The sequence below is a fragment of the Narcine bancroftii genome, chromosome 4 (assembly GCF_036971445.1).
Source record: "Narcine bancroftii isolate sNarBan1 chromosome 4, sNarBan1.hap1, whole genome shotgun sequence".
Lineage (NCBI taxonomy): Eukaryota > Metazoa > Chordata > Chondrichthyes > Torpediniformes > Narcinidae > Narcine > Narcine bancroftii.
The window spans coordinates 125,957,694-125,983,150 of NC_091472.1; the positions used below are offsets into that span (position 1 = coordinate 125,957,694).

Below are 25,457 nucleotides of genomic sequence, written 5' to 3' on the forward strand. Positions count from 1 at the left end.
TCTGCCATAAGGCAGACAGATTTGCCATCAGAGAAATTGCCTGAAGCGCCTTTTACAGTCAGAGGAAGAGAATTCAGGTACCACTTTGGAATGTTCTGATTTAAGCAATAGAATTGATGAATGCATTCATTACAAATAGATGAAATATAACCTCTGGTACACAGTTGATACTCATTAGTCTCTGAGACCTTTCACCATTGCTGATCACAAACCCATTATTAAAATGGCTCAGTACGAGCTGAGAACATGTCCACCTGCCAAACAAAAAAAAAATCGTTCTGATTGATGCAGTTGATACCAAGTATATGAAAAAGGAGATCCTAAATGTATCTTGGTTTGCATCTTCTGATCTTATTATCAGGCCAAATACAAGAATTACACTCCTAAGAAAATTTAGGGTTTTTTTTACAAACATTAGTGCACAATTGATAAAAGTGGAAAATACTTGAAATGGAACATGTTGATCAATATCTGAATGGAAAAGAAAAAATAGGTTGACTACACATGGCTCATTCAAGTTGTTCATTATTTCTGACTGACAAGCTCTGCCCTCATATTCTGCTTGTTACATTTTTTAATTAAAATTGATGTGTATTGCAATAAGAAGGTTAAAAAATGAACAAGTCTTTCTCAGGAATTGTGCAAACTAGTGATATATAGAATAAATTGTAACAAATGGTGCTATACTTAAAATAATGGAGTGCCTAAATGGATTACTCTTGAACTTAATGATCCTCTGGATCAGATCTGGCTCACCCACCCACACCAATTTATTTCCAATATGGAGACCTGATCAGCCTGCCCTCTGTACCAGAGAGACTTCACTATATCAACTTCAGAAAATCAGACTCATTCTAAACAGTTCAAATAGATTTAAATAATTAATAAAACTCATTGAGTAAACAAATACAAATTTAAAATCTTATTGTTGTCAAATTGTTTAAAAGATTAAAACAAGTAATTGTCATTTTAGGGTTCAGAGTGGAATGCTTCAAATTTGGAAGAGCTACAGGGTAAGGACAAGATAATTAGAGTATACTTTTATCACATTTTCTTTTTCTAATTATTGCATCAGCTCTCGAAACTAAGTGTCCTGGCAATTTACATTATAAAAACAGTGGAGAAACAGTAAAGCTACAATAATCTTGAGCAGCTTGGAAGATCTGGCTAGTAGTGGGATCATGCTGAATTTGGTGGAAATGTCACAATAAATGTGACTGATATGGAGGCTGGTAGGGTGGAAAGTGAGAACCAGAGGGACTCTGTCCTTTCTCTGGCTTGGGTGAGGTGGGATAAGGGCAGAAGTACAAGAAATAGAGGAGATACAGCTGCAGGCTTTATCAATAACAGTTAGTGAGAATCCACATTTATTAAAGAATGAGGACAACCTGGGAAGTCACGTGATGCTGAGAGGCTGAAAAGACGTGCCCAGAGAGCTCCCGTCTCTCTCTCTTTGGCTTGGCTTTGCGGACGAAGATTTATGGAGGGGGTAAAAAGTCCACGTCAGCTGCAGGCTCGTTTGTGGCTGACAAGTCCGATGCGGGACAGGCAGACACGGTTGCAGCGGTTGCAGGGGAAAATTGGTTGGTTGGGGTTGGGTGTTGGGTTTTTCCTCCTTTGCCTTTTGTCAGTGAGGTGGGCTCTGCGGTCTTCTTCAAAGGAGGTTGCTGCCCGCCAAACTGTGAGGCGCCAAGATGCACGGTTTGAGGCGTTATCAGCCCACTGGCGGTGGTCAATGTGGCCGTCTAAAAGCCTCTAAAACAGGGAAAATATAATCAAAAAAAGAAATTCAACTTACCCACTCTGAAGCAAGATGGTCAGGAAGAGCAAGAAGCAAGCGACAAAAGGTTGAGACCAGTCAACATCGAGTGAAAACTCATTCGACGCTGGCGACCTGCAGGTTCCGTGCTACCAGCAGGGCCTAGCATGGAAGTCACGAGGACAAAGCCTGTGACTTCGGGCTCGCCCGACCATGATATTCTGGCAGTGGTGCAGTCGCTGACAATCCAGATCGGAGGTGTGGAACAACGACTGGATGCCAGATTAAAAGAGGTCTTGGAGGGCCTGCTCAACCTGTGAGCTTCAATTGGGACTCTGATAAATAGTGTCAGAGCCCTGGAAGACAAGATGGTGGATGTTCAGGAAAGACTGGAAAATACAGCTGATGTGTGGATTGTTGAAAAAAAACAGCTGATAGATAAGTTAGAATATCTAGAAAATTACACTTGATGCAATAACATTAGACGACTGGGCCTGAAAGAGGGTGAGGAAGGGAAGGACTCAGTGGAGTTCTTTGAAAACTGGATCCCCGAACTGTTGGGAATGGAGCAATTCAGAGGCCTCCCAGCCATAGAAAGGACCCATCAGATACTCAGCCCCTGCCCCACCCCAAACCGACAACCGAGGCCGGGTCTGATCCAGTTTATTAGTAGCCGGGTGCAGGAAACTGTGCTAAGGGTAGTGATGACCCAATCAAGGGAGACAGGGAGCCGGTGGAATTCCAGGGGGAAAGATTGATGTTCTTCCCTAACCTAAGTCCTACACTGCTAAAACAAAGAAAAGAATTTGACCAAGTGAAGAAAATACTGAGTGACAAAAAATGTTGAGTAGGTGATGCCGTACCCAGCCACCCTAAAAATCATGCTACCAGGAAGGGAGAGGAAACATTTCAAGGAACCACAGGACGCTATGCTATGCACCTGGGAACTACGAAAAAGTATGTAAGCCTGCAAAAATACAGGCTAAATCGAACCCCTGAAGGAGCCATGGACAGAATGCCTGAGAAACTTTGAGACAAAGAGGGGTCATTACAGTCCTACAATTATCGACTTATGAAAATAACCAAGGCGATTGAGGATATTGTTGAACAAAGTAGCCGGGGTTTTGACAAAGTTTGCAACGATTGGAGGGTTATGTACTTTTCCTTGTTTTTTTTCTTTAAAAATATGTAAATGGGGAAAATAATGGGAGGTCGAGGCGGAAGAGGCTATGAAGGCTGCAGCATGGTCCAGGCAAGAGAGAAGATGGTAGATGAGGAGACTCAAAATAGGAGGGGAAATGATTCAGGAGCAAAGAGGAGAGATGCCAAAACAGAAGATGGGAATATTTTGAATGTTTTGCTTGATAATTTTGACATATTGGGGTTTTTTTAAGGTTTACTTTATTTCAGCTAGGCTTGTTTACAGGAAGAGGGGAGAGGGAATTTTGCTTTGCAGTGTGTTTATCTTTATTCTTCTTTCTCTCTTTGTGGCTGGTGTGGATGTTGGCATGGAGAGACAATGAACGACGGAAGGGCGTGATGAGGGCACCATTCAAGACATAAAAATGAGGATGCTGTGAAGATGAAAAGATATATAGAAACACAAATGAATAAGACCTTCAAATTTATTAGTATTAATGTGAATGGCTTAAAGAGACCCATAAAAAGAAAGCGGGTCCTGCACACCTTTAAAAAAAAACCTGAAAGCAGAGATAATATTCTTAAAGGAAATGCACTTGATGAAAAAGAAACATGATCAACTCAAAAGGGACTGGGTGGGACAGGTATTCTCCTCCTTTGGTTCCAAGGCTAGGGGGGTAGCCATTTTAATACACAAAAGGGTCCCAGTGATAGTGAGTGGTGAAGCTACAGACCCAACCAAGAGATTTGTAATGGTGAATTGCCAACTATATTTGACCCGGAAGTAACAGCAACTTCAGTTGGTAGGCAGGAGCTATAGAATATCTAGGAATCAATATTGATAGTAACCTGGAAAACTTGTACAAACTCAACTACCCCCCATGCTTGAGAAGATTGAGGACGACTTAATGAGATGGAGGGATCTGCCCATCACCTTAATGTGAAAGATCAACCACATAAAAATGAAGGTGACGTCAGGACTCCAATACCTCTTCCAATCTTTGCCAATTCCATTGCCACAATCTTTTTTTTAGCCACTCAATGGCAATAAAAGGAAATTATTTGGAATGGGTAAGTACCCAGAAAGCCCTGAAAAAGTTAACATGGGACTGCAGCTTCAGGGGGTGCGGGGTCTAAGTTTGCCTGATTTTAAGAAATATTATCTTGCAGCTCAGTTGAAGTTCCTTGCATCCCTCTTTGAGGGAGGGGAACCATCCACCTGGATGAAAATGGGATTCCATGCAATTGGGGGAGAGGATGGTAAAGGATTTCATATACAAAGAAGATGCTAAATTAATAGCAAAATAATGGATGACCCATACTGAAACATCTGATTAAAGTCTGGCAAAAGATCAACAAATGTTTTGAAAAGAAAGAGGAAATATCGCCTAAGGCACCACCAAAATGAATTGATGACCATAAACAAGAGCAATAAAATCTTGGAGATTTGGCACCGGCAGAAGATCCGACATATGGAGGACTGCTACAAAGGGAGACACCTTATGTCTTTCGAGTGGCTAAGGGGCAAATACAATTTGTTTTATGGGACCTTTCACTGTTTCCTCCAATTAAGATAATTCCTAAGGAACAGGTGGGGCCCTACAATGACCCCACCTACACTTAGTGAGGTTAAAGGGTTAATTAGACTGGAAAATGCACCCAAATTTTTTATTAAGGATGTACTCGGTACTCCAAGGTCCAGATCAAAGGAAACATGGGAGTTGGACCTGGGCATTACAATTGACGAAAGATATTGGTCAGACTGTTATAAAGACAGTGTGACAACAGTTATCAACTATAGATACAGACTGGTCTAATAAAACTTTCTGTACCAGGTCTACCTCACACCCCAAAAATCCACAAGGCAAAACCAGAGGTGTCAGAAATCTGATTTATGTGTGGAGTGGAGCAGGGAACATTCATTCAAGCAACCTGGTCCTGTGTAAAGGTAGCCCCATTTTGGCAGGATTTAGTTGACTTACTAACTAAAATAATGAGGATAGCCTTCCTGCCGGACCCAACATTGTATCTTCTAGGGTACCTTATGGACATAAACTACAAATTAACCAAATTCCAAATTTAATTCATATTTATATCTTTGGCCATAGCAAAAAATGCATAATAATGATCTGGAAGTCTGACTCCCCTCTTCATATCAGCAAGTAAATTACTGAGATGCATAGCTATATTCCCATGGAAAAAAATTACGCATAATCTTATGAACCGACACAGCACCTTTGTTTAAAATATAGCAGCCATATCTGAAGTACATAGGAGCACGAATGTAGCCGCACCCTGACAAAAAGACAGAGAATCACCAATAGATGATCAAGAAAAGTAGCTATACAAGGGGGTGGCTCCACAGCTATGGATACACACTGGAAGTGCCAACACAACACCTAAGCCTCCCTTTCTTTACTCCTTCTCTTTCTTTTTCTTCCTCTCTTGTTATCTCTACTTTTTCTTCTCTCTTGGGGGGGGGGGGGAAAAGAAACATATATATGTAGATTGCTGGCAGATATTGATATGCTCTGTAACAGTTCTCCTGGTTTAATAATGGAAAATCAAAAATAAAATATTTTTTGAAAAATGAATGAGGACATCCTGGCCTTATCTTGGTTACAGATGAGGTGAAAGCATTGTGTGAGGGACAGGTTAGGAAGAGGTAATAATCCAGGTGCCAATGAGGGTCAGTTAGTTGTATAATAGATATTAGTGAATAGTTTGTCCCTTGAGATGAATAAGATAGATCAAGGATGGAGGGAAGTGTCATAAACAATTCAAGTAAATTTAAGGGCAGGTTGGAAGAAAGGAGAGGATGACCATGGTGGGATGAGTCCTTTAATCATTTGGCAACTCTCCAAAGACAGTGGGAATTATAAATGGAGTTGATAACATGGAGGCCTGAACTGTGTTTACCACTCTGCAGTCTTCAGTAGAGCAGTTCCTGTACCAAGCTGTGATGCACCTGGACAGGATCCACTTGGGTGTATCTGAAAAAAATAATTAAGAGACCCTAGTGACATACTATCAGGATGTATAGCAAATCCTTAACTTTCATGGTGAATACCACATGCTATTAAGTAAAACCTGTAGGAATATAATCAATCTCTTTTCAGTAGTGATGCTGTTAAAAGGAAACCATACTTGTTTTGACAAGATAAATCACAAGCTGAAACTTGATAGTTGTTCAATGAATAGCCTTTAAACTATTCCTGAAGTCCACCTTCAGTAAAAATGCTGTACAATCAATCAAGCTTTTTTTAAAATCATTGTATCTTGTTTATTTCACAAATTCCTTTCCATTAATCTGATAAAGCAACTTGAATGTTACAGGTTTTTGTAGCTAGTATGTGAAAGACTGTAACCAAATGTGTTCCTTATCCTTTATTATAACAACATCTTCATTAATTGACAAATTGACAAAACCTTTCAATGAAACAAAGATCTGTTAAGTTAATTTTTATTGACTGAGGAGATGTGTACACACAACACCAAGACTTTATTTTCCCTCTCTAATCAATGGCATTTGAGCTAATTGTAAAACATCAAGCATCTATCCAAACTAACTTGGGATACGTGCAAAGTTCCAAGTTTTTAGATGTAAATTGAGACAAAGAACCAAAATGTCAAAACTTCTATTATGCCACATATTTAGATCAACCTGGTGGCTGGTTCTTTAATGAAGTGAACGATTAAAAACAAAGCAATTATCAAGAAATTCCTCAACTTAACTTCTCTGATTCCTTGCAATGTTCAGTACATCCTAAATGTAACTAGGGAAATAGACAACTTCTTTTCTGGATTATTCTGTTACCACAACATACGAGTGTTTGATGAAGATTCTACCAACTTACTGGCATATTGGAATGATGCATATAACTTCATAACCAAAGCTAAGTAGGTGGCAGAACAAATTTTGCATGATGGTAAAAATGATTATTTGATTACAGAAGCTAAATCACCAGGATCAAAATACCTAGTGAACTAGTTGTTAGTTGTACTGACTATAACCACACCAGCAGTGCAAATATAAGACAGCTTTAATAAACTAATATGTACACTAAGAGGTCTTGTCTCTGCAAGAAAAACCTGGAAGGCTAGACTGTAGCTCTGGACTGTTTATATACAAGGTTACCGGGGTGGACCCTGGTGACCTAATGGTGTAATTACATATCACCACATTCACCCCCCCTTAAAAATTTGTTATTTCCACTCTCTTCCCCCCCCCCCCCCCCCGCCACCCACGTCCTCCTTCCCTTGTTTGTAAGTTCATATTCAAGATTTTCCGTGGCTTCCGTTGCCTTCTGGACCTCCTCTGTAGTGGTATAAGGGTGGGGAGTGTGATCTGCCTTTCGTCCTTTCTTGGTGGAGGTGTGGGAGTGGGAAGTACTGGCCGTGTGGGCTGGGGATCCTCTTGTATGGGATTAGGTCCTGCCATCAAGTCTAGGGTGGTGATATTTCGTGGGGCGGGCGTACCCAGGGTCCTGATTTCCGGGGTGGGTGGTATAGTCCTCTGGGGTGACTCGATGGATGACTGTTCTAGTGATTGCTGCTGCGTTCCTTGTTGATCTATAGACATCTGTGTTCACACATCCAACCAGCGCGAGTTCCCTGGTGGCCACCGAGTCTTCTCTTCCATCTGGGAATGTGACGAAGGCGTACTGATGGTTCACGTGCCTTAACTCCACTTGATCCACCAGCGGGTCCACTTTGTGGGGTCTGCAGTGCTTCCAGAGCACTGTCATCATCCATTTAGGCAGCACTGTGCCCGTCGTGGCTTTCTTTGTGAAAGAAAAGATACAGTCATGTGGGGTCATGTTAGTGGCAGTACACAACAACGAACATATAGAGTGTAGGACTTCTGGCAATGCTTCCTGCCATCTAGTAACAGGCAGGTCTTTTGCTTTTAAGGTCAAGAGGACCATATTCCAGATAGTGGCATTTTCTCTTTCGACTTATCCATTCCCCCTGGGATTGTAGTGCAGCTGGTAGCAATCCCTCTCTCGTGCAGGTACTGCTGTACTTCTGCCCTCATGAATGCAGCACCCCTGTCTGTGTGTATGTAGTTCGGGTACCCAAATATGCTGAAGATGGGTTGGAGGCATTTTATAACAGTGGCTGCTGATACATCAGAACACGGGATTGCGAAGGGGAAACGGGAATATTCATTCATAACGTTTAGGAAATAGACATTTCTATTATTGGACAGGAGCTGGCCTTTAAAATCAAGGTTGAGGTGCTCAAAAGGTTTGGTAGCTTTTATCAGGGTGGCTTTGTCTGGCCGGTAAAATTGCAGTTTGCATTCCGCACAGATGGAGCAGCTCTTGTTCACTGACCTTACTTCCTCTACTGAAAATGGGAGGTTTTGGGTTTTAATGAAGCGAAACAGTCTCGTGACCCCTGGGTGGCCCAGCTCATTGTGCAAGCTCTGCAACTGGGACGTGTGGTTAAGGATGTAAAAGTGCCTCTGGACAGTGTGTGTCCGGGGGCTTGTTGAGTCTCACAGGGCGGTATAGAATGTTGTAGTTAAATGTAGACAATTCTATCCGCCAGCGCAGGATTTTGTCGTTCTTAATTCTCCCTCTGTTCTGGTTATCGAACATAAAAACCACAGACCGTTGATCCGTGATGAGGGTGAAGTGTTTGCACGCCAGAAAATGTCGCCAGTGCCTTACTGCTTCCACAATGGCTAGGGCCTCATTCTCTACTGCTGAGTGTCTTACCTCTGATCCTGTTGGGTTCACGAGAAAAAGGCCATTGGTCGTCCGTCTTGGTTTAGGGTGGCATCCGTTTCTATTTGAAATTAGATCAACTCATCTATGGACCGCATGGTAACTTTAGCGATATGGTCCCTAATGTCTGTGAATGCTCTGATGGCTGCTGGGCACTGTGGGAAAGCTGAGGCTTTTATAAGTGGGTGGGCCCTGTCAGGATAGTTGGGGACCCATTGGGCGTAGTAAGTGAACAGCCCCAAACACCTTTTTAGTGCTTTCAGCGTGTGTGGCACTGGGAGGTCTAGGAGAGGGCACGTATGGGCTGGGTCTGGGCTGATTTCCCCATTTTGCACTATGTAGCCCAGGATTGGCAACTTTCTGGTGCTAAAGATGCATTTGTCCCTGTTGTACATTAGGTTCCTTTCCTCGGCTGCCTGGAAGAAGCATTTTAAATTCATGTCACGATCCTCCTGAGTGTAGCCACAGATTGTCATGTTATCTAAATAGGGGAACACCGCTTTCAGTTGGAACTGATCTACTATTCGGTCCATTTCTCTCTGAAACAGGGACACTCCATTGGTGACACCAAAGGGAAGTTGCAGAAATTGATACAGTCTGCCGTCTGCCTCAAATGCCATGTAAATGTGATCACTGTTTCTAATGGGCAGTTGGTGGTATGCTGTCTTCAGGTCTGTGGTGGAGAACACCTTATACTGCACAATGTTGTTGACCATGTCTGCTATGCGTGGCAGGGGGTAGGCATCTAGTGGTGTAAATTTGTTGATTGTCTGGCTGTAATCCACTACCATGCGCAGTTTTTCTCCTGACTTTACTACAACCACCTGGGCTCTCCAGGGGCTGGTGCTCTGCTCTATGATGCCTTCCTATAGTAACCTGCGGACCTCTGTCCGAATGAAGGATCTATCCCTCGGGCTGTTCCTCCTGCTCTTTGTGGCTATTGGTGTGCATTCTGGGGTCAGGTGTGTGAACAGTGGAGGGGGTTCTATGTTCAGGACAGACAGGCTGCAGTGTTGTTTCTTCGTAAGGTGTAGTTGGGGGTGAGACCCGTTGTGCACTATTGTAATGCTTTCTAACTGGCACTGAAAATCTAACCCCAATAGTACCGGGGCACAGAGGTGAGGGAGTACTAGTAATTTGAACCCTTCATATTTTGTGCCCTGGATTTCTAGAGTAACCCTGCAAAACTGTTTTACCTCAGCTGCAAGGCTGCTAAAAGAATCTGGTGCTCACTCGGGCGTGTGGGGAGGGCAAGGCGGTTGACTAACCCCTGGTCAATAAAGCTTTCAGTGCTTCCACTATCTATTAAGCAATTTACCCTCACATCATTAATTTTGATGCACACAGTGGCATCAGATAGATTGTGTGGACTCACCTGGGAAGCAAGTCTGGCGTGTCCTTCCATCCGATAGTACTTGGCGTCATATTCATCTCCTGAAGACTGTGTCCTCTGCTTTGTAGCATTTGTCCAAGATGGCCAGCTGCACATGGCATTCTTCTTCTGTTTGTCTGTAGAGAAAGAAGAGCTTTCCCGCCTCTCATTAACATAAGAAAGGGCCTTGGTTGTGGCCTTGAAACTTCTGCATACTTTTGTATAATGCCCACGTTTTCCACAATTGGAACAGACATTTTCTCTGGCAGGGAGAGGGCTCTGGGGTGCTTTCTTTGTCCACAGAAAAAGCACTTGGGACCCTCAAGGTGCTGCTGCTGCTGTGAATTCCTGTGAGGCACCATACTTTTCTTTTTGTAGGGCTAGAGAGTCCAGCAGTGTGACATTTGTCCAAGCCCCAGGGTCCTGTGAGTACTCCTCCAATTCTTTCCTGGTCCTTTCTAAAGCTTCTGCAATAGACTCTGCCTCATCTAACCCGACCATTCCTTTCTCCAGCAATCGATTGTCTGCAACAATTCTGTCCCTAATAAGGTCCTCCGCATACTCCTGAGCTGATACTGTTTTAAAATTGCAGCCTCTCGCCAGGTCTTTCAGAGAGAGTATAAAGTCTCTGGCAGACTCCCCTACTTGTGACCTGGTCATGAGTCTGTACCAGGAGTGGAGTTCACTATGCCCCTTACTGTAAAATGCTCATTGCCTCTTGGTAGGACCTGGCATCCTGTATAAGGGAGTAAGGGTGGTCTCCCAGCTGGGCTAACAGCAGCATTAATAGCTCTTTATCCGATGCCTCAGCACCCTTCACATAATTCAGAAAGTATTTCTGCCAGCTTCCGAAGTGTGTGGCGGCTCCGGCATTTCTGGGGTCGACCTCCAGCACATGGTTAAGCCGCAGTCCCTGGTCTCTTCGGAATAGCAAGGGTGGACCCTTGGGTACTGGGAGCTGCTGGTAGAGCCTCTTGTGTCTGCTGGAGGAGTAACCTGGGTGCTTGGGGCTGTTGGCTGAGTCTCTGCCTTTGAGACATTTGCAGCTGGCTTAGGGGTGTTCCCAGCAGTAGCGTCAGGTCTCCGTGGTTCTGGGGAAACTGCTGCTGGGGGAGTGACGGTAGTGGTGTCTGCTTTCCTTGGCTCTGGAGTGGTTGGGAATCTGCACATACGTGGCGATCGGAAGCACGACTTGTGGAGATCTTTCCACCCGCACTTATAGTGGCCCCTTTCTGATCAGACTGGCATTTCGGATCAGCGGCGCCTGTACCGGTGAACCCACGGGCAGGCAGGGCTCTTGGCTGTTTCTTACCTGCCCTATCGTACTTCTGTGGTCTTCCCTGCATTCCACCATGATTCCAGTACAGTGGTTCCTCGCCGTCTCTGACCTCGGAAGCATGTGCGTGCTAGTCGTCCCCGGATTTCATTCCTCAGGAAGAGTCTCCAGGTGGTCGGGAATGTGCATTGGAGCAGAAGCAGCTTCCATCCCATTAGCTATCATATTAGTTTCTTAAATTGTACTGACAATAACCATACCAGCAGTGCGAGTATAAGACAGCTTTAATAAACTAATATGTACACTAAGAGGTCTTGTCTCTCTGCAAGACGAACCTGGAAGGCTAGGGCTAGACTGTAGCTCTGGACTGCTTTATATACAAGGCCACCGGGATGACCCCTGGTGACCTAGTGGTGTAATTACATATCACAAAACTCGTGTTAAAACTTAATTTAAAATTTATCACTAATCTGGTGCAGTAAAAACGATGTTAGTTGATGAGTAATTAAGCTGCCATGAAAACAGATATGTTATTAGTTGAGAATATCTTGCCATCTGAGGTTTGAGGAATAATTTGCTTCATTTTCAGACTAATATTATCTCAGAGACCAATGAATAATTTTAGCTTAAGTGTTCAAAACAGTTTTTGATAGATATCAGACTGGAAACAGTATTGTGTATGAACTTTTCTGAAAAACTGAGGTGATATGATCTGAACACTCCAGAATTATGGAGTGAATTAATTATATGGTACTGTTTTTCATCAGTTGTTTCCTAACTAAATTTAATTTTTAAATTTCAGTGGCACAGATATGGCAAAGCTGCATATGAATAATTTTCATATGTTCCTGGTGGTTATAATTGAATATGTTGCTACAAAAGGAAGGGAAGTGTTAAAGTCTAGCAAGACTTTCTGGAGGTTATGAATAATATACAGTAAAACCCCTGTTATCCATAATTGAAACAATGGGCAGCCTCAAACAACTGGAAAAAATATATCGGAAAATAAATGTCAAAAATACAGTCCCAAGTGAGTTCATGGTTTGGGTTAGAATTGTTTGGGGAGGCTCAAATGATAATGTGTTGAGAGGCAGCTCAGGGAAGGTTTATTGGACTAATATGAGGAAAGGATGGCAACCAAAGGCTTTGAAGACAAATGATCAGACTAATCATGATTCCCTTAAATGGTGGAGCATGTACTTGAAATTGCATTTCTTATTCCTGCTAGTATTTTATTTGTCCTTGTATTAAGAATATAGTATTTAAGTACTTGATTTTTTTGCTGATGTAGTTAATGAAGTCATGACGTCCTGCTTTGCGGAAACTGCCAAAATGTTTGGCCTGGAAGTCAGCCTGAAGAAAACTGAGGTCCTCCATCAGCCAGCTCCCCACCATGACTACCAGCCCCCCCACATCTCCATCGGGCACACAAAACTCAAAACAGTCAACCAGTTTACCTATCTCGGCTGCACCATTTCATCAGATGTAAGGATCGACAATGAGATAGACAACAGACTCGCCAAGGCAAATAGTGCCTTTGGAAGACTACACAAAAGAGTCTGGAAAAACAACCAACTGAAAAACCTCACAAAGATAAGCGTATACAGAGCCGTTGTCATACCCACACTCCTGTTCGGCTCCGAATCATGGGTCCTCTACCGGCATCACCTACGGCTCCTAGAACGCTTCCACCAGCGTTGTCTCCGCTCCATCCTCAACATCCATTGGACCACTTTCATCCCTAACGTCGAAGTACTCGAGATGGCAGAGGTCGACAGCATCGAGTCCACGCTGCTGAAGATCCAGCTGCGCTGGATGGGTCACGTCTCCAGAATGGAGGACCATCTCCTTCCCAAGATCGTGTTATATGGCGAGCTCTCCACTGGTCACCGTGACAGAGGTGCACCAAAGAAAAGGTACAAGGACTGCCTAAAGAAATCTGTTGGTGCCTACCACATTGACCACCGCCAGTGGGCTGATATCGCCTCAAACCATGCATCTTGGCGCCTCACAGTTTGGCGGGCAGCAACCTCCTTTGAAGAAGACCGCAGAGCCCACCTCACTGACAAAAGGCAAAGGAGGAAAAACCCAACACCCAACCCCAACCAACCAATTTTCCCCTGCAGCCGCTGCAACCGTGTCTGCCTGTCCCGCATCGGACTTGTCAGCCACAAACGAGCCTGCAGCTGACGTGGACTTTTACCCCCTCCATAAATCTTCGTCCGCGAAGCCAAGCCAAAGAAGACATTGGTAGTAATATCAATGAGTCTCTTATTTGTCCCCATTGGTGCCAGATAACAAGGGTTTTATTGTAATCAACTTTACCTGTAATCATGTTGCCCAGTTTAAACAAACATTTGAGCAGAGGTGATTTGAAAAAGTTGCAACATTTCTGGACAAATTTTGCATAACTGGAGTGTAATTTTATAGAAATAAGTATTTTGATAGGGAATACCCAATTCTTGTTGGGATCATGAAAGAATAGGGTAAATGCTTATTGTAATAGTGTTGGTAAATGTGAACAACCTGTAACTAGCTTGCCTTTAAGGTTAGACCTTCATTGGTTTATTGCAGATATCAACTTATATAGTGAAATGAACATGGACTTTAAACTGTTCCTGAAGTTCACCTTTAGTAAACATTAGTGATTAGAAAAGAACTGGAAAGTTGTCATTTAATGTTATTGATCAATCATAATCTGTTTTGTCATTTTGATCATTGATTTTTATTCTATGGCTGTTTTAGCTTTTTTTTAAAAGCTGTTTTATAAGCTTTTTTTGAACTTAACTTTTTGTTTAAAATACAGGAACAACCAGTTAAGTGTCTGGTACACTGCAAAATGGGTGTCATTCGGTCTGCGTCAACTGTCATTGCATTTGCAATGAAGGAATATAGATGCTCACTTGAAAAGGCCTACAAGCATGTGAAAGAGAAACGGAATGTGGCACAGCCAAATGCAGGGTTCATGATACAGCTTGCAGAATATGAAGGCATTTTGGATGCGAGGTGAATAGCTACTTCTGTGGAAACAGTATACATTTCAATTGTTATCAGAGGTACCCTTTCATAATATAACACGTATTAAAACAGAATTTAGGCAACATATTTTTCTATATTTTTAATTTTGCTTTCTAGTTCATAGCTATTATCTAGATCAGATGTTGAATTCTGTTCCTGTTCAAGAATATTTTAATTATACTATATTATGGAGAAATATGAGATTGTTGACCTTTATAAGAAAAAAATTGTGAGTTCTAGTATTGGGATAAATGTGGGTGTCCTTGTGTATGTAAGACACAAAGCGTGCAGATAATGCAAGTAATTAGAATGGCAAATCTTTATTGTGAAGGGCACAGAGAAGAAAAAGGGACCTGTTAAAAATCACACCTAGAGTTCTGTGTTCAACTTTGTGCTCCTTATTTAGGGAAGAATGTAATGAAAGTTGATTGTCATATACATAAGTAAAATATACAGATGCGCCACAGGTCTTACTTGCTGCAGTCAAACAGGTATGCAAGATAAACCAACTATAGTAGTAAAGTAATATATGAAATTACCAAATTATGCTAAGTCAGTAAAAGAGATGATAAATATAAAAGGATAGATAAATAAATACACACTGTTGCAGTTAGTGTCAGATAAAAATTGATGTTTCAATAGTGCAAACAAATCTTTTGGCAGTCCTAAGTGAGTTCATGGTTTGGGTTAGAATTGTATGGGGAGGCTCAAATGATAATGTGTTGAGAGCAGCTCAGAGAATGTTTATTGGACTAATATGAGGAAAGGATGGCAACCAAAGGCTTTGAAGACAAAATGATCAGACTAATCATGATTCCCTTAAATGGTGGAGCATGTACTTGAAATTGCATTTCTTATTCCTGCTAGTATTTTATTTGTCCTTGTATTAAGAATATACTATTTAAGTACTTGATTTTTTTGCTGATGTAGTTAGTGAAGTCATACATTGGTAGTAATATCAATGAGTCTCTTATTTGTTGATTAAGTTTGTGCTGATATTTAGTCAAATTATGTGGGTTGATGCTAAGAATTATTCAAATTATGAGTTCACCAAGTTGGAGACTTTCTTCGTCAAGGGCCTAAGATTCAAGATGAGATCGAGGCCTTCACATTTTGTCCAAGACACAGAGTTAAGTTTGCATCTTGGACAAAGTTTTCATTAGTGGATGGTTCAAAGGAAAAAGATCTAGGTGAAACTTAAGGAAAATAATATTTATAGGGAGGGTATATGATCTGCTACCCACTGCTCATAAGAACAGTAGAAATACAGATAATCAGGATTTAGAAAGAGAAATGATTTGGAAAGGTTATGAGAGTAGGAGCAGAAAAATTGAACTATCTGGATTATTCCACTAAAATCTGCACTTGCCTGCAATAAATTCCATCTGCCATTTTTCAGCCCATTTTTCCAGCTGGTCCAGATCCCCCTGCAAACTTTGAAAATATTCTTCGCTGTCCACAACACCTCCAGTCTTAGTGTCATCTGCAAACTTGCTGATCCAATTTACCACATTATCATCCAGATCATTGATAGAGATGATAAACTATAATAGTCCCAGCATCGATCCCTGAGGCACACCACTAGTCACAAGTCTCCAAACTGAGATGCAATCATCCACCACTACTCTCTGGCTTCTCCTGTTCAGCCATTGTCGAATCCAATTTACTACACTCAGGTCTTTCCAGCCTGAGCACAGCTGTAATATTTTCCCTGATGAGCAATGCCACTCCTCCCTTTCATATCTCCGTTCTATTGTATCTGAAGCAAAGGAAGCCCGGAATACTGAGCCACCAGTTCTGCCCCTCCTGCAATGAAGTTCTACTAATAGTCAGAATGTCATAATTCCATGTGCCAATCCATGGTCTAAGCTCATTTGCCTTTCCTATAATACTCCTTGCATTGAAATAGATGCACATGAGAACATTTCCACCACGTATAAACCATTGATGTCTAACGCTACATGCAATTTTCACATCATCTTTTCCCTCTGCTATAGCAGATAACATAGTTTATTGCTCTCTGTAAATTAGCTATCATATTTTCCACTCTGAGTATCGTCCATTACATTTTATTAACTATAAAACATTTGGATTGCCTGGAGATCATAAAAAGCAGTAGTGAGGTGTTAAGGTATTAAGATTTTATTTGTCTTTGCCCAAAATGCATTTTATTTATAATCCTGTGGCTAATACTTTGCTACTTTTTTTTTAAAACAGTCAACATCGACATAATAGTTTGTGGCAACATAATTCTGAGAGTGACTTGCAGGAGACTGTGAGGGATCCATTATTCAAGAGCACCAGAATATCTTCCGAACAAGACTTGAGCAGAGATAACCATGGATTTGAATACAGAATGCAGAAATATAATGATAATGAGACAGCTCGGAATTCAGTAGTAGCCAACAAAAAAAGTGAACCAAATAATTCATATTGCTACTTCAGATGTCTGTCAGATCCCATTGTAGACAATGCTTCCATTAAACAGCAGAGGGAGCTGGATCAATTTTCACTCCAAGTTGATGTGGAAAGAGATGCAATCCAAATGAACAATGGATCAGGCACACAGATGTTTTTCTGTGGCACCGAGGATTTTGTGACATCCCAATTTTGGAATACCTATGACTGAAGACAGAATGTTAATTCAGCAAGGAAATACTGACTTGATATCAGTAACTGAGACAGAAGAAAATGAGAATAAACCAGGCTTCAGTGTGCGCATTAAAGATCATCACATCACACTTTATGAACCTAATAAAGTGATCGGGAGACTGATTTAAACCTAACAAACACACAAGAGCCAACCATGACAGTAATTATTGAAAATCAACTTAATAATAACAATGTGAACCATCACAAGAATTGTTTTGAAAGGACCATGAACCTTTTGATATTTTCCAACCTCTTTCACTCACTGCAATACTATTTGGTAATTATTGCTTATGTAATTATTTGGTAATGACCATAACTGTGTATAAATTTTCATTAAAAAACAGTGATATTTGTTCAAGCTGAACTATATATTGCACAGCATTTTGATAATCAAATTCATTCACTTGTATAAAAAGTTCAAGTCTGAATTGTAAAAATTCAGCTCAAATAATGCAGAAATTAGAATTGGTCTTTGACTGTTAGGGCACAATGAGGATATGAAAATGTCAACAATGTGATGGTCTCCAGAAATTATATTGGGCATATTTGGATTGCATGTGGAGTGTACAATCACTAGCTAAATACGTTTTCATTAGAAAATTCTTGATGAAATTCCACTGAAGATGATTATATATATTTTTTTTAAACACTAAAGCTTTTGGCTTGACCCTCCAAGTCCACCCATCCAAATTTTCTATTTGCTTTCTCAACTGTGATTTTAGAAGTAAAAATTGTAAAACCTTCTTACTAAAAGATACCAGCTCAGATCCTTAAATATGGAATGATTTTATGTTCTGCATCTTTACCACTTAAATTGTTGCATTAGTTTCAAATTGATTTTTGACACTGTGGTGTATCCTTTAGTCCTTGAATTCTGGAGCCTCTAGAAAGTTTATTTTGCTGCTTTAGTCTAATTTTATTTATCCCAAGAATTATTATAGGCCCTATTGAATCCTCTCCAATTCTTCTTGTGGAAGAATAAATTGCATTGTTCCTTGCAATAATTTCAGAAACAGAAGACTTATTTACCACACTGAGTCATTGGGTCATATGATTCACAATTAGCAGTTTACTGTTCAGCGAAATATTGGAGGAGAGAATTCAACCTCTCTGTAATGTTTTCCAGAAAATAAATGCAGGATGTTGAGGATTGCTGCCTGTCATTTATTTAAAATTAGTCACTTGCAGGAGTGTGGTTATCAATTTTAATTAAGAGATGAATTAGCTGAGCATCGACATTCTGGCTGATTCTAGAGTCGGCAACTTGTGCATTGTTGCAGAAATCAGCCTCGTAGCTGCCCACTGGGTCCTTTGCATCCTTATAATAGAGGTAAAATATTCAAGACATGGTAATACAATTAGAATGCTGCCTTTACTGAGAGCTCCCCCAACCTTTGGACAGTATAAAACAAAATGTAACTTCCAAATGTAGCTGAAGTTCTGGATTTTCTTTTGTATCCAGGACCAGAAAGCTTTTCTTTGCGCTTCTGAATCTCTGCATTTTATTTTAGCTAGATTATTTGGCATGGGAGATTGTAGACTAAACCTCTCATAAACATTAAAGTTGCACTTTGGATTGAAACTCTTTGCTTTTGATCCCATTATTTAAATTTGTTAAATATCATCATTTTGTACCTGCAGTTTTCATTCATTTTGAATATTTTTAAGCAGTACAATCTTTTAAATTTATTCCGGATGTTACGACTAATGAAACTCTCAACTCTGTGGAACCCCTTAATAAATTTACTTTGGACTGCTCAGACTCCATAAGTAAACTTGTGTGTGAGCAATTCGCAGTTCATTCTTAAAAACTTTTATCCAGCACAAAATGTGGTACAAGTGCTAACTATTATCAACCAAATGAGTCCCACACTTCAGGATCTGTATCAAATGTTGCTTCAACATTTATACTCCCTGGAATTTCAAATGAAGAAAAACTGTCATGCTACAGAATCACCCATTCATAGTTTGAGTTCTGATGCCATTTATACAACTCCTTGAAACTGCAGAAACAGATGTGGTGTCAAGAGCAATGTGTGAAGACCAAAAAGAGACAGAGACTTATCACAGCTGAAAAAGATGTAATGGGTGACATTGAAGCTGAAACTTTTGTTCTTGGTAATGATGGCTTCACAAATCAGAAGGCAACAGGTCTTAACACAAGTTCATGTATCCACAACTGTCAGAAAACATTTTTAATCGATTCAAAGGATCCATTTATTCACACAGGTTCTAAGACTGACAGGCAAGCAGAAAATTAAATATGTTAAATAGTAATGATTCATCTTTAGGAAATGGACAGCATAATATTGCACATTACAGAGAACTTGAGGTTTAGGTTTCTGTACCATCCAGAAGACAATCAATAGAGGATAATCAAGAGATAGTTACAGTTCTAAGAGTCTGAATAGCAAGCCGATGAAAGACTTTAAAAAAAAACTGATATATAACCAGGAGAAGGAAACATTGAAAATCCATAGCTACTTATGCAGCATCAAGAATCAATCCTCCAGCTTCAGAAAGCTGGGTTGGTAAGGATAGATTAGCATTTCTGAGGACACCAAACAAACACTTGCAGAGACTAAACTCAAAATTGGAAAGCTATGTCTGCACAAAGTGACTCTCTGGATATGATGATGCAGGAATCTGTCATAGATATGCAGTATCAAGCACAAGCTTGTGAGAATGTGGAGGACAATATGTTGCCTGAAGCCAGCAATGATAGTTTTAATTTTGTGCCGATAAATCCCAGAAAACATCAGCACCTTGTGCAAATAAAAGAAGTGGTTCTAATTTTCTCACTAAGAATGCTTTCAACACTGTTATCATCTATTCATTCTTCAAACTTGACATGTAGCTCCAGCAGCGATAGCCTTCACGGTATTCAAGGGCAACCTAGTCTCGTTGAACTGTAAACACAGGAAAAAGAAGCAGGATACATCAGACAGAACTGACGATTTGTTCAGAGATGAAGTCATCTCATTCTTGAAATCCTGAACTTTAGCTTCTGAGGATCTGTGCAAGATGCTGAATCGTTTATCAGTTCAAATTAAGCCAAACAAACAGTTTTTTTCTTGCCAAGTATTGTTGAGAAAATGAGGTGGAAAAATCTCAACAAGGAAATAAATCGACATGGGAATAGGTTTTCTTCATAAAGCAGCTGAATAAAGCAATTGAAATTTCTAATTCTGTATCACAGTATAAAGCATTCAAATTGTTTAACATTCAAAGCACATCCCAGTCTAATCATTCCTCAATGCTTTCGCCATCCAAATTTAGCATTGCTTATCCAGAGGTTACACAGCAATGTATGGACTTTACCTCCTTTGCTTCTCAAGAACAGTATGTACAATCTTTCAGGAATCTCAGTAAAACCTGTGGGAAAAAAAATGAAGCAGCAATTCATTCTATAATACCATGTGATTTATTAGCAAATAATGCATTCTAATCTCTCTTAAATGTGAACCTTAAGCCAAAAATAGTTTCAGTTCTGCCCTGTGCTGTACAATCTCTTGTAACAGCTCAAAAATTGTCATACGCAAACATATTGCCAAATATAGTTTATCGTTGTATAGTTTGCTGCTTCAACATAAAGTTGCATTTTTCCATGTGTAATCAAATGTCAACCTTTGTAACCTCATAGTTTTTAATTTTTTTAAAAAAACATTCCATTCAGCTGTTTCAATACAAGAATATTTACTTAAATATTCCTTGGGTCAGAGATGTATTAATGGTTAAATACTCAACACCAACAGAAAACAATTATAATAGAAAGTCATTCTGATAAGGCAACAATTTCATGATTGCAATTAATCTACATCATTGTTCTTCAGATCCTGCAGGAATTGCACATTTTTACTGCCCTATTTTGGTTGGGTGGGGAATAAATTCTGTGCTTTCTGCAAATTCTATTCGATCTGGATAGAGTAAAATAACTTGTGCTATGAAATTAGCAATTATTCTGCCCAAATAAAGACATTGAGAAAGGCTTCTTTTTGAACCAACTTTAAATAATTTTTCCACAGCCCTTCTTTAAACTGAAGCACTGAATGAAATACCATGCAAACAGAAAAGCTTTTCCTTGAGTTCACTGTTGAAAATATTCTCAAAAGTGATCTTGGTTGGCAATAAATGTACACCAGACCTTTTTTTAATTCTTTGATATCCTGCAAATTCCCATTATGACATTGCAACATTTCCATTCTGATCTTAAAAAGTACTGTAATTATAATGCAATAGCTGTCTTTCACATTTAAGATTTCTAAGTACTCTGTTTCCTGCATGTTTCCTCCTCTTGCAGGATAATGTGCATACTCTTTATTTTGACTGAATTGATAAAATGTCTGCTTCTGTCTGCAGATCAGCATTTGTATATTTGAGAATTTTTTCCTGTGAATAGGCTCCAACAATTTGTTTGAGGAGTTTTCATGAAAAGCTTAATCAGCATGCAAGCTTGACCTGTTTAATAGTGACAGATTTAGCTCAAATTTTGCTGGTATCGCATGCAATAAAACTGAAGGAATTATTGTTTTTAGTTATCCCTGTTTCTATGAAACAAGTAAATGAATTACCATTAAGGTGTTATTTTTAGCTCTTTAAATTATTTGAAGACGGGGTCTTATTTAACATACATGTGGAGGCATGAAGGTTCCTGAGTGAAGCAAGTGATTGCTGAACAACATAGAGTAAGTGATACTAAATTTTATTATTGATTGCTGTGAAATTAGTTGATCTTGGCAATGATATCTTGAAAGGATACTACAGTCCATACCCATTGACCAAGGGTAAGAATATTATCCAGTGTTCTTGCTCTGTTCAAACAAGCTGGTTGAAGGTGAGCCCACATCTAGCTTGGTTAGAATCTCTTTAGAAGATTAGAAGACGATATTTTGGTTAGAAAATGACAAAGAACCACTTGATAGTCCATGAAGTGCAATCTAAAAACAAAACTTCAAAAATGGAAAAGAAGCTGAAAAAAATCAACAGATTAGACAACAACTATGGAGAGAGAAATGGTTAACATTTCAGATTGATGTCTATTCTACAATTACAATTAAAGGTTCTCGACCTGAAACGTTTACTCATTTTCTTTCTACACAGGTACATTGTGTATTTTGAGTATCAGTGAAGTGTAACTCAGCATGATTCAATGATTACAGAAGAGTGATTCGAAGAAAAAGAAAATTGATTGCCAAAGAAACTTGTTTAATTTCGCTTACCAAAAGATGGAAATAATTTTTTTTTAATTATGTTATGTTTCATTACCAAAAAGATGTCTGTATTTTTTTTCCATTATTTTTTTACCAAAATTCTTTTAATGGAGATAAATTAGGTTGTAAATATTTACTTAGTAGTTTTATTTCATCTCTTGTAGTTGCATGGGTGAACTTCATTCCAAAAGTGTTGTTTCCTCAAAATTAAAGAGTTGCTGTGTGTGTGGCAGGCAATGTCTAATTTACTACAAATATCCAAGGTGAGATTGCTTCAAGTACTTCTGTTTACAAGTAAATCTTAACATTAATGGTATTTCCAAAACCTGCATGGTTCCAATCAATAGTTTTTCCCCCATTTCCTTCTCACCTCGTCTGCTGATATAAATTATCCACTTCCACATGATATCAATGATTTCAGTTTCATTCAGATTTCAGTCATATTGTACCATTAGATATTCCAATTTTTTAGAATCACAAAGGAGTTAATTAAATCTGTCAGAAAATGGGTATCGATTATTATAATCAAACCTTGCATTGTGTTGTGGTCAAGTTTAAAAATAATGAAACAGGAGATCAAAAATTGAAACTTTAATGTAAATGTGTCATACAATTAGCTTCCAAAGCTGGGATCAATGTGTTAGTTTATGGGCAAGACGCATCAGAGTGTTTTGATGTGAATTTAGTTGCTAAAATGACTTTCAGTGTTCAATTGCCTCTTTCACCACATTAACAGTCTATGGATGTTATGAAATAAATAGATTTGGACTTTTTAACATGAAGGATTAGGCAGTTTATCATTTAGTTCTTAATTACCTGTAGGTATTTTCTTGCCAAATCCCAAAAAATGGCCAATCATTTTAATGGCTATTTGTAAGTGGTAACAAAATTTTTGGTTCTAGGTGAAGAAGAGAAAATTACTGTCTTTCAAGCTCTGTTTGAAATATGACAAGTGATCTCAAAGCAATTTTGTATATATTAATAAATATGTGACTGGCTTTTCTAAAGTTCCAGCCCATGTATGATGTAGGTGTTCTTCCCATTAAAATTTCCAAATATAATTGATCAGTCAAAGCAGGGTTAAAAAAAAATAGTTGCTGCTCAAAGCTTATGCTTTGTGGGAAGGTCAGGTAAGGAATTGCAAATGTTGTGGCTCCGGTATTTTGTTATTCATAACAATTCGAGGTGCGCATACTGAAAAGCAAAAGTTCAAATTAGACTTTGAAATGTTACAATTTCATCAAAAAAACAATATTGTGAATAATTTTAGCTCTGCTGAATAAAGCTTGGAGGAAATTCCATTTTTTGTAAGTTAGTACAATATTAATAAAATTAGCTCCACTCTCCCAAGTTTACAGATAAAGCTGCTGGCCAAGGCAACTCTTACTGTGCAGGGATAAGGTGACACTTTAAGAGACTCACCCCAACAGCAAAAGGCATCATCTAGCTCTTCATCCTGGGTGACACCATTGCAGTTTCACACAACTTTATTCAAATCGCTGCTACAAGCAAAGCATGACCAAGGCTCCCATCTTCAGAGAACATTTTCTTTCACAATTTTAAACTTGTGTATTTTTACCTGTTATTCTTAAATTTCGATTTATTTATTTTTTTGCCCATTGCTTGAGGCTGCCGATTGCTTGAATTCTGGATACCAGGGGTGTTTTACTGCAACAGATTTTGTTCTCTAGTGACCAGCTTAAGAACATTAATGTCGTGAAGTACTGGAGTAATTTTCTCAAGTTTATGAAAATAGGAGAAGCATTAAACATTTTTTTAAACAATTAACAGTGACATTTCATATCCATCTGCCACTACTTATGGAGCCGGAGCCAACATTTAACAAATGAATTGCAGTAAAATAAGCTAAAATAATCACACCAAGATATCAGTAAATGAATGGGAACATGTCAGACTGGTGAAAGGAATTTCATTTCACATTCAGTGATAAGTACTTGAGATAAAACATGGCCAGTTTTCTAATACTTTTGTACTAGCTGTTAAACATCATTTAAGGTCATTGTATTAATTAAAATGTAATTGCTAGTTAGCTACAGTATTTTCTATTGGAACATCCCATCATAAAGCTTGTGTACTTGAGTTTGTCTTTGAAGATGTGATGCTCTTCCGAAAACTGAGGAAAATGGAACAATCATTTCATCCTGCTTCTTGTCCCTTTTGCATGCAGACTTTGTGTTAAAATTTCTATAATTTGATTTGATGATTTAAATTACTGATTCATTTGTTCATTCATTCTAGAACCCTTTTATCCAAGTAAGGCATTTGGGGATAAATAGCAGAAAGAGACCATTTGGGGCTAAATGTAGGAGTATTTGGATCTCAGTGTAGTTCTGCCTTTCATCAATAATATTTATTGGTATTTGCCATTCAAATCTGGTGACCTGTCCTATCTCAGATATAAAAGTTACCATTCTTGGAGGTTTTATTTGACAATTAGGTATGATCAATTTATGGCAGAAACAATTTTAGATGAGATGATCTGAAGTTGAAGCGATGCTATGATTTTATTTTATGAAAATGCTGCTTAACATTTTTTTAAACTTTTATCAATATATTTCAGTGCCTTCAGTGAATACTGTGATGAGTGAAAGCATGTTTGTAAAATGTACTGTCCAGGTTGAATGTTTAATGTTGAAAAGTTCTGTTTCCAATGTATGTATTGAAAGTATTAATAAGTATTTGCAGCATCCTTGAGCTTTATTTTCAAAATTTTCAACAATTATTTAAAAATATATATTTGTTTTACTGTGAATCTTGTGGTAACTGTATGCATAGTGCACTTTTAATATCTGTTGATATGTTCTGTACAAGTGTATGTTAGAAATAAATGTTTTAATTAAACAACATCAAAAAAGATTTCCTGCTGGTAACATATTAAGGTTTTTATGGAAAACACACAATAACATTGTTCAAGTACAACCTGATGAAACAGCATCTCTCCAGACCATGGTATACACACAAAAACACACGGTACTTAAGGATCACAAATAATCAAAATAAATAAGTAAAAAGAGATAAATATTTGGAGTGATTGTCACAGTTTCAGGATCCTTGTGGGAAGAAGCTATTTCCTAGCCTAGCAGTCCTGATTTTGATGCTCCTGTGACTTCTTTGTGATGGTAGTGGATTGAAGATGCTGCGTTCCGGATGGAAAGATTCTTCTATAATTCTTTGAGCCCAGTAAACGTTGTCTTTAGAAAAATGGAGTGATCCACTTGGCTGTTTTAATGAGCTGCTGTATCAACTTTCTGTCTGATGTTTTACAGTTACCATG

General features: G+C 39.2%; 1 protein-coding gene across 1 annotated transcript in view; it reads left to right on the forward strand.

Moving 5' to 3' along the window:
* LOC138762388 (protein phosphatase Slingshot homolog 1-like) overlaps positions 1 to 18,497 on the forward strand; it is a 55,631-nt gene extending 37,134 nt beyond the window's left edge. The window contains 6 exon segments of the mRNA XM_069936154.1: positions 974 to 1,013; positions 5,565 to 5,578; positions 6,660 to 6,799; positions 8,365 to 8,380; positions 14,104 to 14,288; positions 16,518 to 18,497. Coding sequence (XP_069792255.1) covers positions 974 to 1,013; positions 5,565 to 5,578; positions 6,660 to 6,799; positions 8,365 to 8,380; positions 14,104 to 14,288; positions 16,518 to 16,929 — 807 coding nt within the window. The 3' untranslated portion in view covers positions 16,930 to 18,497.
* The last annotated feature ends 6,960 nt before the right edge of the window (positions 18,498 to 25,457 follow it).